The sequence below is a fragment of the Triturus cristatus genome, chromosome 2_2 (assembly GCF_964204655.1).
Source record: "Triturus cristatus chromosome 2_2, aTriCri1.1, whole genome shotgun sequence".
NCBI lineage: Eukaryota > Metazoa > Chordata > Amphibia > Caudata > Salamandridae > Triturus > Triturus cristatus.
The window spans coordinates 1,046,716,616-1,046,729,032 of record NC_140582.1 but is presented as its reverse complement, the minus strand read 5'-3'; the positions used below and the strand labels follow the sequence as shown (position 1 = coordinate 1,046,729,032).

At 47.2% G+C, this 12,417-nt stretch overlaps 1 protein-coding gene across 4 annotated transcripts in view; it reads left to right on the top strand.

Moving 5' to 3' along the window:
• FAM193A (family with sequence similarity 193 member A) overlaps positions 1-12,417 on the top strand; it is a 489,141-nt gene that overhangs the window by 286,293 nt on the left and 190,431 nt on the right. For 3 of the 4 annotated variants that reach the window (XM_085642531.1, XM_085642534.1, XM_085642532.1), the window contains 2 exons: positions 4,145-4,343; positions 5,692-5,964. In XM_085642531.1, coding sequence (XP_085498657.1) covers positions 4,145-4,343; positions 5,692-5,964 — 472 coding nt within the window. The remainder of the gene's footprint in view (positions 1-4,144; positions 4,344-5,691; positions 5,965-12,417) is intronic. The other variant, XM_085642533.1, reaches the window with a different exon arrangement.

The following is a 12,417-nucleotide window of genomic DNA, read 5'->3' as shown; positions in this document are numbered from 1 at the left end:
TGGTCGTAGTCATTCTCCTTGAGCAGTGATAGTTTGTTGCAGGCAGCCAACTCCCTTTTGGTCAACTCCCTAAATGCTCCTGCAGTTAATAATTTTATGTCCAATTCTGGCAGCTCAACTATCATGCTGAACCCCAAAGTTAGTAGTGACTGGGAGGAAGTTTTATTGGGGGCATGGGGTAACCTCCTGGCCTGTGGAGGTATAGGAGATGCCCTGCCTGTGGCTCCAAGTGTAAATATTTTGTTCTGGATGTCTGCCTAGAACAATTGTTTAAGGAATGCAGTGGTGCTTCTGCCCAAGGCCACCAGAACTGATGATGCACCTGTTACATGAAACATGTCGCTAACGAAGGAACAGGAATAGAGGGTAATTATGAAACTGGTGCGAATGACCAAGAAGTGGAACAGTGGCCCACACGGCACATAACAATTTCAGTGTGGCATGCATGTTGACCATGTGAGAAAGTGGCTCTGTATATACTGTTCCTTAATAGGTACAGGGTGTACAGAGTCCACAGTCCCCCAGGGTTTGACAGAGGTCAAAGTTAGGTATAACCTTACTCTCTGAAGTGGTAGCTTGGTCGAGCAGTAAGGCAGTACCAGAGGACAGTGTAAAGCATTTGTTGTACACACTCAGTCAGCAAATGGTTTCACACACTCAATAACTGAACTCTAGGCCAATGGTTTATATATAAAAAAATATATGCTTGTTTTATTTTAGAACCAACACTTGGAGTTAAAATATACTTTCTCAACAGTAGATGTTTCATATAAATACTTTTGCAATATGCAATAGATTTTAGTAAACAGTTACAAGAGGTTGCAGTAGGCAACTATTTTTAAACACAACAATACATTGAGCTCAATGGTAAATTCAAGTTATTTGCAACAGATTACTTTTTAGATTACCTTTGGAATTCCAGGACTGGATACTAGATTCAGTCCTGGGTCAGTTCTCAGAATCAAGTGATGAAAGTCGACTTAAGTACTGTAATGATTTGTAACTAATATTTAGCTATTTTAAAAGTTGACACTTAGAAAATATTTCAGAGAAAACAATCAATGATTCCCTATGGAAGAAAATGCAGATTACAGGTACAGTATGTTCTCGTTACTTTTGTAATCCAGTACTGGGTGCCTAGACTCGGTACTGGGACCTTTATCCAAAACAGGTAAGCAATTAAGTTTTCAGATATTATACGATTTTTGAAGAATATTTAAAGATTGCAGAAATCGACACTTAGAAGAAATTTCACAGAAAAACAGTCAATGGTTTCCTATGGAAGAAAATTAAGTTAAGGGTAAGTACAGTTGTAGAGATTTTTCAGAGTCAGTGCTGGGCATCAAGATCCAGCACTGGGAGTTCACCTAGGAACAGGTGAGTAAATTCGTTTTTGTCACTCGGCTGATTTTTGGTGAATATTTGAAGGTTTGAAAAGTCCACACCTAGAAGAAATTTCAGAAAAAAGCCAGTCAATGTTACCCCATGAGGAAAATAGAGTTTGCGGTTTAAGGGTAAGTTCTCGACTGGCAGAGTTGAGGTTCTGGGCACAGACTCGGGGGTCTCCCAGGGTCAGGTAGGTACAGTTGGTTCACCCTCAGCGGCTCTAGGGCGGCCGGGTGCAGAGAGAGTTAGGCCCAATGTTATACTATGAGGGATAGGGGGGGCCTGGTTTGGTGGCTGCTGACTGGCAAGCCACGCGGCTGTGGGAGCTGGGCTCCTGGTCACTTACTCAGGGCAAGTGGGGAAGTAGGTAGGTGTAGAGTTTTCACTGCCAGGACCACTCGGGCGGCTGGGTGCAGAGTGCTTTTGAGCCTTCGGGCGCTCAATGGATGTCAATGGGAAATCTCCGGTTAGGAAAAGACTGCAAGCTCGGGGACGAGGACTCTTCAGGTGCCACCACCACTTCGAGAGGTAAGTTGGGTAGTTGGAGGATAGGTAGGTACCCCGGGGTTGGACACAGGGGGCCGTGGGGCGCCGCGTGCAGGGGTGCCTTTAGGTGTCGGGAAATCTTACCCTCAGTTGATCGCGGTTGGGGGGGGGGCGGCACCTGGTTCTGAGGCTGCAGGCTTCTTCAGGAATGTCGAGTGAGGTCCTTGGGTGCCGGACTCGGGGTCACAGTCGCCGTGGGGTCGTCTTCAGGATCTTTGTTCACTCCGACACTGGCCAGGCTCGGCTGGTGCAGAGTGTGCTGGGTTCGCGGCTCCGGGCTGCTGCCAGGGGTTAGAGATAGGTTCCGAGTAGATCCTCTACTCATGGGAGTCCCAGGGGCTTAGAGCCAAAAGGTAGCCAGGTCCTCCGGGGTTGGTGAGGTTGCTGGCCACGAGAGATGCCGCGCTGGAGCAGGAGCAGGTTCGAGGGTCGTCAGGCCGGTAGGGCTGGGGCTAAAGCAGTTGGTGTCTTCCTCTTTTTAGCAGCTGCAGGGCAGGTCTTTGTTCTTCTTGCTCTTCTTGTAGTTTCCAATCTGGAATCTAGGGAAGGAAGGTTCAGGGTGCCCCTAAATACTAGATTTAGGGGCGTTTACAGGTAGGTGAAGGCCAGGAACCAATGGGTCCCTGTCCTGGGGTGGGTACACCCCCTATCCTGCCTCTCTCCTGTGGGAGGGGGGCAGTAGCCTAGTCCTGATAGGGTAGGGCCTCCCATCTTCAAGATGGCGAGAGCCCGGAGATGTGCTTCACCTCGCCTCCCCCACCTGAGTGGTGGGGTGGGCAGGCTGGCACATCCCCTGTCCTTGTTTGGGGTTTCCGGCCAAGCTTCCCGCCAGAGTGGGGGGTTGCAGTGGCCTGGGGAAGCTCACAGAGGCGGCATGCCTTTGAAGCTTCCCTTCGCTCATCCTGGGGGAGGAGATTTATCACCTCGCCCAGGATGTGCATTGTTGCAGGCCCAGGAGAGCAGGGGCTCTCCCACCCGGGGGTCCAGCAACGTGTCTGCTGTGTGGCAGCCTCAGAGCAGACGTGGATTGTAGGTTAGTTGTAAGAGGGCATCTCCAAGATGCCCTCTGGGGTGCTTGGTTCATTAAATTCCACACTGGCATCAGTGTGGGTTTAATGTGCTGAGAAGTTTGATACCAAACTTCCCAGTCTTCAGTGTTGCCATTATGGTGCTGTGGAGTTCGTGTTTGACGAGCTCTCAGCACCATGTACTCTTAAATTACAGTTCCCAGGAATGGACCTGGCTCCTGCTCCTGTGCCCATACCATTGGCATAAGGCACCCAGACAGAGGGGTGGCTGATATATGCCTTGGCTGTGTAGGTGATGGGCATGGTGCACAGAGATGTGTGCCATGTCGACTCTTTGTTTTGTCCTGCACCCAGACACCCAGCCTGCAAAGGCAGTGTGGGTGTAAGGGTACAGGGCCTCTAAGGGTGGCACAATGAGTGCTGCAGCCCTTAGAGGCCTTCCCTGGTCACAAGGCCCTGGGTACCTAGGGTACCATTTACCAGGGGCTGACATATGGCCAGGGTTTGCCAATTGGGAGTAGGCCCTGGGCCCTGGGCACCTGATTGGCAGGAGTCCAGGGTACACTCAGTCAAAGTACATTCAGCAATTCAGCAAAAAGTGGGGGTATACCATGCAAGAAAGATGGCACTTTCTCACAGACCGCACCTCCTGTCCCTAATTTCTTTTTTACTGCCCTAGTATCCCTCAACCCTTAGTTAACCCTCCCTTCTTCCTTCCCCTTTAGTCACCTTCACATTATGATTTGTCATCCTCAAATCTGGGTCCGATGGAACGTACTAGAAAAGGAGTTGCATACTTCCAATAGAGAGACTGGGCCATGTAATAGACATTGACCACATACCTGGTGTTCAGGACTTCATTAAAGGTTGATGCAGTGACTATAAATGCATTGTGTCGTCATTGAAGATCAAATCGAAAAATGTGTTTGTCGATAATGTTGATACATCCTAACAGAAGCTGTATGAAGTTAACTGATTGTAGAATGTACTAAATTGAAAAGAAAAGAAGCATTGAAAAGCATCTGTACTGGAGGTAAGTAAGTTGTTTTTGGAATCCATATCTTCCTACTTGGATGGTTTTTCATGACTTATGATAAACTTTTAATGTTTTATTAATTAACTCAGTTATCTTCAAAGATTTATACAGTATATGTTCCTAAAATAATATCCTGAAAAATTTACAGGCACTGCCACCAGGTTCTGTTCAGAATCATACAAATAAGCATCAGCCTTTTAATGCATCGCTTCAAGATCACATTTATCCAAGCTGTTTTGGTAGTACTCCAGACTGGAACAGCTCTAAATTTATTAGTCTTTGGGGCTCAGAAATGATGAGCGACAAGAACTGGAACCCTGCTACGTTTTTGCCCGATAACGTGTCAGGTAATGCTTCTATTTTCTATACATTTTGCTTATGAAAAGTAAGCTGATCAGTGGTTCATGATGAAACTCTTCCTAACCTCAACCTTCTTAAAGCTTTCTTCTCATGACATTTACATTATTTTTTAGTTTAAAGATAGTCTAACTTAATACTTTTCTAGTGCACTGCTTTTTAGTTGCCTGGTTTGTTTGTCATACTGAGAAAACTAGGAATTGGTGAGCAACCCAAAGGCATCTTTGGTGCTCCTTCAGTTAATTCTTGCATCTGAGGGCATTAGGTGTTGGCCTTTCTCTTGTCCGCTATTCAGTCAATATGGTCTTTTATAGTCCCCTTTCAGTTTCTGTCCACATTTCCTTCTTGCAGTATGCCTTCTATTGGCTCATCGGCAGTGGGGTAGGAGGGCAAGGAAGTTAGAATTCGAATAATGTGGAGTGTGCATGAAATAAAATGAGGTGGGGGAAGTGCTAGAGAACTAAAAGGAACATGAGTATAGCATACAATATGGACTTAATTGGCTTTTGACACTTGTACGGGGCAGAAAGAAACAGGAGGGATAGTAAGGAGGGCAGCGAAAAATAAGGTGGCAAGTGAAGGAGAGGATGATGGCAGGGTGAGAGGCAGGAGTAGAGGGGAAGCAGAGTGATGAGAGGGGTTTTCATATTGTCAGCTGTAGAAAATTAATTATGAGAATTATTATTTGTCTATTGAAGTGCTTTTAAGAATTACAATTTAGCCTGTTGGTGCATTACATTTATTACATCACCTTACATTTGAGTGATGCATTAAATGTGCATCTCTACCCTAGCTGTAGGAGTTGTCACAGTAATCTGTACTAGATTGCACGTCCTGTCAGTGACTCTTTGTGGGCTTGTTTACTGACCGCTCCCTGTCTCCACATTAGTACTTAATCTTTCATTGTCTGTTAACTATCTCACTGTGTACCCCTTTCTGCCTTAGTGTTCATGTCTGCTCCCTATCCCTGTTCAGGGTGCCTTAGTTCTAATTTCATTGTCCTTCATGTTGTGCTTGCTCCAGCATCTGAACATTTTTCTGCTCTGCTGAGGCATCATTTGATCTGATATGACTTTTATGCCTAGCCTTCTTTGGAGCCCTGTGGTAATTTGTGCTATACTGTATTACCAGTACTTGAGCATTGTATGTGGTGGGAAGTTTTGTACTGTCTTTCAATTAAAATTAATGTTTTGAACTGGTAGTTGCATATATGTTTTAATTAATGTGTATCCCAGTTATCCACACACAAATCAGGAACAGTTGAGGATTTTCAGAATGTTTTAATGTGTTTATAGAAAATTGATAAGTCTTATTAGTTGCTTTTATTTTTAACCAAAGGGGGTGATATATTAGGACCAGCACTCCCTGAAATAAGACCAGAAGCACTTCCTACCACAACTAGCAACGACACCACAGCAGTAACCGATAGTAAGGAGAAAAAAAACACTGCAAAGAAGAAATGTCTATACAATTTCCAAGATACCTTCATTGAAGCAAATAAAGTTGTCATGGCAACCTCTTCTGCCACCTCTTCTGTCTCTTGCACAGCTACCACGGTGCAGTCGAGCAGCAACCAATTTAAAGTGTCCTCCAAGAGGTCATCTTCGATAGGTAAGACATGGTTTGCATTTTATGCTATTTCTGCTTCACAGTTTGAGTGCTGCTATTTGTAACCTTTGTAAAATATGTGCACCGTTGCCTTAATTAGGAATTCCCCTGAACGTCCGATAAAAGTACGTATGTTCAAGCAGGGTACAGCTTAAATTCTGGTATTAGATGCATTTCACTATATTGTCGGAATGGTTTCATATTACACTTAATAAAAGATTCACGGGGAATAGTGGACACAATGTTTACAATGCATTTATCACTTTATGATTTTTGTTGAAGTGCCTCAAATTAGCTTTTTGTCTTTTTTTTTTTTTTTTGAAGCTTTAACTGTCCAGTGTTCATATATACTAAAGATTTACATATTAACATTACATTGTAATGGTTTTAGGATCCAGATGCCTGTTTATTGATATTTACTTTTCTCAGACGCCTATAACTGAAAGATTTGAGTGTGCAGTACTTACGATGGCCTTCTAAAGCCTACATCATGACTCTTAATCAACCCACTGCCGTTTCTATGCTGGTCTTTCCAATCCTCTTAGGCCCTAGAATCTTTTGTTTTGAAGCAGGCTCAAGAGAGTTTGAAGAGGACTTTCTCCGGGACTGCTGCCCATTTCAGCAGACATTAGGAACTGGACCTCAGAGGTTTGCTCAGTCTTTTTTTTTTTTTTTAAACTCTTTTTATTAACCTTTTCATTTTCAACCAATACTGCAATACCATATGTTGCTTTATCAAGTACATCACAGTTTGCTCGTGTCAGCCACTGCCGAGGGCCAAGGGTCCCATTATGTATCCTCATGACCCCAACACCCTCCTCCCCCACCATGCCAAATATCTTGTGTCTTGCTTCCCCATACACCCCCAGTTAGTCTGAATCATCTGACAGGGATTCGTCCTGCGGGGGGTCACAAATGTTCCTTCGATAGTCATTCCACTTCCCCCATATCTTAGTCCATTTTTTGGGGCATCTTCTGTGTACATAGACCGATTTCTCCGTCACCATTAGATCGTCCATACCATTACACCATTTTTGGAGGGTCGGGGCCTGCCTGGCTCCCCACTGTTGCGCAATGTCTCTTTTCGCCAAAGCCATCCCCAGCGCCAGGTTTGCTCAGTCTTTGAATCTGGTTAACCCTCAGCAGAATCAGCAGTCGGGCTCAATCAAAGGAACAAGTGTAAAGTGTGGGAAAGCGCCCCTTTTTTACATGGTCACCCCCACTTTTTGCCTGGTATCTCTTGTAATTTTCAGAGGGAGCACTGGATTTCTGCTATACAAGTCCCCAGTGCCAAATCTCTTTCCCTAAAAGTGTAAGTTGTTCCCCTAATTGGCAATACCTTTACAATGCCTTGTAAATCTCTAGTAAATGGTACCCCTGGTATCAAAGGCAAGGAGGCTAAAAAGGGTCCCCTAGGGCTGCAGCATGTATTATGCCGCCCTAACGTACCCCTCAGTCCCAGCATGCAAACTGCCATTGCAGGCTGCAAACTGCGGTGCAGGAAAAAGTGAAACTCGACATGGCACACCTTCTTTGTGCTATGCCTGCAGACCCTGCATGCAGCTCTAGGTAAGCCACCCCTACAGCAGGCTTAACCGCCACAAGCAGCCTGAATTATACTACATGTGTGGACAAGCAGTTATGTCCCTGTGATGTCTGTCGATTCTTAGATATTACAAGTAAACAGGGAAGCCATTTTGAAAACGTGCTGGAAACTGGTGGTTACGAGTTCCCCAGTTTGGTAGCAAACATCTTAATAACCTCCCACTGATTCCATTTATGGATTTATTAATACATGCACTCAAAGGGCACCTTAGAGATGCCCTCTGAAAACCTACTGACTACTAGTGTGCCGGCTGACTGGTGTAGACCAGCCTACCACCTCAGACAGGTTTCATACCCTGCAGGTGAGTCTGTGCTCTCTGAAGGCAAACAATTCCTGCTCCGGCCAACGGTATTGTCACCTCCATCCAAGAAGGAACGCTGAGTGATCAGCATATCAAGGCAGGAGGAGTCAAAGGCCTCTGTGAAACCAAGGCTTCCCCAGACAGGGGAAATTCTGCCACCCACCCTGGGCCAATTTGCACTAGGACAGGTCAAATCAAACCCGGTGTTTGTTAAGCGCAACCACTCACCCGTAAGGGTCTCAAGGCGCTGGGGGATGTGGGGGGGAAGGGGGGAGTTTCGCAGGTTCGAGTCCATCAAGGAGGGGGTCTGTCAAAGAGCCAGGTTTTGAGGTTTCTTGCGAAGATGGGGAGCGATGTTATCTGTATGAGGAGGAGCGGAAGGTCGTTCCAGGCTCTGGCCGCGCGGAAGGAGAAGTAGCAACCTCCCGATCTGGTTTTTCTGGTGCAGGGGACCACGGCGTAGGAGAGCTGGGCTGATCGTATGGTCCTTTGGGGTGAGTGGAATTTGAGTCTGCTATTCAGGTATGCTGGTCCGGTGTCGTGGAGGGCCTTGTGAGCGTGTGTTAGCATCTTGAAGGTGACTAGGTTCGATGGGGAGCCAGTGGAGTGAGCGTAGGTGCTGGGAGATGTGGCAGTGTCTTGGCAGGTTGAGGACCAGTCTAGCCATGGCATTTTGGATGTTCTGTAGCTTGCGGGTGAAGTTTTTGGTTATTCCGGCATAGAGTGCTTTGCCGTAGTCGATCCTGCTGGTGACCAGGGCGTGAGTGACTGTCTTTCTGTGTTCGGGGGGGATCCATTTGAAGGTCTTACGTAGGAGGCAGAGGGTGTGGAAGTTGGAGGACGAGACAGAGTTGATCTGGCAGTCCATTTTGAGCTCTGATTCCAGGATGATTCCCAGTTTGCGTGCGTGGTCCGTGGGGTTGGGCGGGCTTCAGAGGGCGGGGGGCCACCAGGTGTCGTTCCAGGCGTCTGGGCCCATGATGAGTACTTCTGTTTTGTTGGTGTTTAGTTGTAGGCAGCTGTGTTTCATCCATATGGCGACTGCTTCCATGCCTTCTCGAAAGTTGTGTCTGGCGGGGTTAGGTTCGTTGGATAGGGAGAGGATGAGTTGGGTGTCGTCTGCGTATGCCACAATGTTGAGTGCGTAGATTCTTACGATGGGGCTAGCGGAGCCATGTGGACGTTGAAGAGTGTAGGGGTGTGGGAGGACCCTTGGGGGACTCCGCAGGTGGTAGGTGTAGGGTCTGAGAGGAAGGGGGGGGGGGGGAAGAGTCTGACCCGCTGCGTTCTGCCGGAGAGCAAGGACCGGATCCAGTCGAGGGCCTTGTCTTGGATCCCTGCGTCTTGGAGTCTGCTTATTAGGGTGCGGTGAGAGACTGTGTTGAACACCGCTGAGAGGTCGAGGAGGATGAGGGCTGCTGTTTCTCCTTTGTCCAGTAAGGTATGGATGTCGTCTGTTGCGGCGAGGTGGGCAGTTTCCGTACTGTGGGTTTTTCTGAAGCCGGATTGGGAGGAGTCGAGGATGTTGTGTTCTTCGATGAATGTGGCGAGTTGGCAGTTGATGGCTTTCTCGATGACTTTCGCTGGGAACGGGAGCAGGGAGATGGGTCTGTAGCTTTTGAGGTCGGTGGGGTCCGCCGAGGGTTTCTTCAGGAGGGGTTTGATCTCAGCGTGTTTCCAGTCAGGGAATGAGGCTGTTGCCAGGGAGCGATTGATGGTGTGGTAAAGCATGGGTGTGATGGTTTCGACGACTCTGTTGAAAATGTGGTGGGGGCAGGGGTCTGTGGGGGCCCCGGAGTGGATTGACTTAGTCTTCAGTGTATCTTCAGTGGTGAGGGCTGTCCTTTTGCCGATCGCTGGCTTCAGGGTGTCGGGATGGTTGGTGAGGGTTCAGTGTATTGGTTGTCTTCATCGGAAGTTGTTGTAGATGCTCTTGATTTTGTGGTGGAAAATGGTGCTGAGGGATGTCTGTGGGCTCGCTGGTGGGTTGGGCGAACTCCTTGATGATGAGTTCTTTGCTGTTGTGTGCATGAGTGGAGATTCTGTCTTCAATCGCTTTTTCCCTCGTTTTTCTGATGAGTTGGTGGTGGGTGTTGGAGGCGTCTCTGAAGTTGTTGTGGGCTTCTGTGGATTTGGTGTTCCTCCAGGTGGGAGTATTAGCTAGTCAGGAGGCGTGTTTCCTCTCTCAGGCTAGTTCCACCTCTAAGGTGAGCTTCCTGATGTGAACACGAATTTAAGATTCCTCCATATGGCGAAATTAGGCTCTATGGTTCAGGGTTATGCCCACTTCCCACAGGAAGTGGTCATATAGAGGGTGTAGACACCCTAAAGGTAAGTAGTCCATTGGCTACTACTTGTCACTTCCCTTTTTGCCCCAAAATTGAATATCTAGGCATCAACCCTGACACCAGTAACTCTGATTCAATGGATCAAGAAGAGCCGTGAAAACTTTAGACCTGCTGTAGAGTTTTGGCACCAAATCCTGCCTGTGTGCACCAATCTCGACAATTGTGACCAGTGACTTGTCCTGCAGCTTAACAGCTTCCAAGAACCATGGGAGACTGGCAGCCCTTTGCAAATTGCCAGCAATCTCTCTTGAAGCAGAGGAGCTACTGCTCTGCAGTCCGCAGGCACTGAAAACGCAAAGTTCAGTCTACCGAGTTGCCGCTCCCCGGCCAGCCTGTTGCAGCAGCCTCCCAGGAAATGGATCCTGTGCTCCTGAATGTCAGATCTGTCCCCACACAAAGTGGGTGGACATAAGGACCACCCGGAGCTGCACATGACCAATACCGGGGTACGAGACCCCTGCAATAAACAGAGCAGTGAGAGTTCAATCTGGATTCCCATTCCATGGAGACCGAACAGCCGTCGAGGGATGTCTGCACTGCAGAGACCCACTTCCATAGTGGCCCAGCAGTCCTTGATTTTTGCACCCTCAACCAGGAAGACTGACGACTGCAAAGCCATAGAACGCACTGAGCCCAGCCAACCTTTCCACTCTGCACCTGAGCGCCCCAGCCTGGATACTGACAAACCAGCTGTACGCCTTGTCACCTGAATCCTTGTGACCAGAGCCCCCCATTGGGAGCTGCTGGACTTGTCCCCAAGTCCCCCTGTGCAGCCTGTTTCCAGGTGCCTTTCCCCTCTCTTCCTACCGGCGTAGTGCGCACAGCTACCAAACCTGACCAGCACCTCTGAATCCAGACGCCCAATGGCAGGTAACGAGTAACTGCTGGTGGTACATTGAACCATGGCACCTTATGACCCCATGTCCCGAAAGGAGACCCTAGAAACCGACCATAAATAACTATGCAATCTATGCTTTTTCTCCCATATGAAAGCATTGCTGCGTAAAGACAAATTAAAGTGAACTATTTACGTACCAAAACCGTTAAGTAAGAGACACAACACAAAAAGAATCCTACACCAATTTATAAATATGAAGTATTTGTATTATAAAACAGACACCAAAATGACAAACATCTTCTTAGGGAAACTGGATGGTTTATTTTTGAAAGGTCATTAAATCACTGTAGTTCTCTTTTTAAGGAATGCAATCAATTGTAAGCAGTTTAGCAGTTACTAGCCAACTTGCTAGTACGACTACCTTTCTTTATGTGGACTTGCCACAACAAAACCGGGCCAGTCACAGTGACCACTTAGTCCAGGGAAAAACTTAAGTGTATGGTCCAGCATTCCTAGAGTCCTCCGTGCACTTTTCTCCGATACCTCGATTGGGCAAAGAAGTGGTCCTGTTGCTTGGGATGCAAGATGCTAACGAGATGCAGTGAATGTCCATGGGTCCACCCCGGTATCCACAAGCGTCAGGGTTTCTCAGTGGCCTCGGGAAGTGAGCTCCTGCACCATTGGTGTGAACGCCATTTGCTTCATTGAGGCGGTAGTCTCTTGAAGCTCCACAATTTATGGCCCCTGCCCGGTAGTCCTCCTTCTGGAGAAATCCACACCTCCTGCCACCACCAATTCCTTTGTTCCCTATTCCTACAAGCGCTTCACACTTCCTAGCGGGAGGTCAGCATGTTGTCTAGGGTGACAGCTGCTGCAGATAGAGAGGAGGGGATACTGGAAGTAAGTCACTTTTTTGTTCTAAGTTATCTTAAATTCGATATCATCATGCAAAAAGAGAAAAGAGGTCCTTTCCTTTAATCCCACTCCGCCCCCAACCACATTGTATGGAGTGTAATTGTAAACTGGCTCCTTTCTCAAACTGAAGAAAACTGGTGAGGGCCCTCATTTGCACAGTTAAAGCGGTGTGCTATGTTGTGTACATTTCTGTGTTAAAACAGTCATAGAAGTCGTTTCTGGTTCCACTGTTCATTGTCTCTAAGGCAGGGATGCTTACAGGTTCATAATGAAAGTTGGGATTACTAGTAACTAAGCCACCTTTGACATAACAATCCCTTTTTCCGTAATCCGGTCCCAGATTGTTTTGGTTAACTTTTCACTGTAGAACTGCAGAATACTTTTAGGTGCAGATGCCAAACCCAATATCTGAAAGAGACAATTAGTTATGGATTCCTCACCTTAGAAT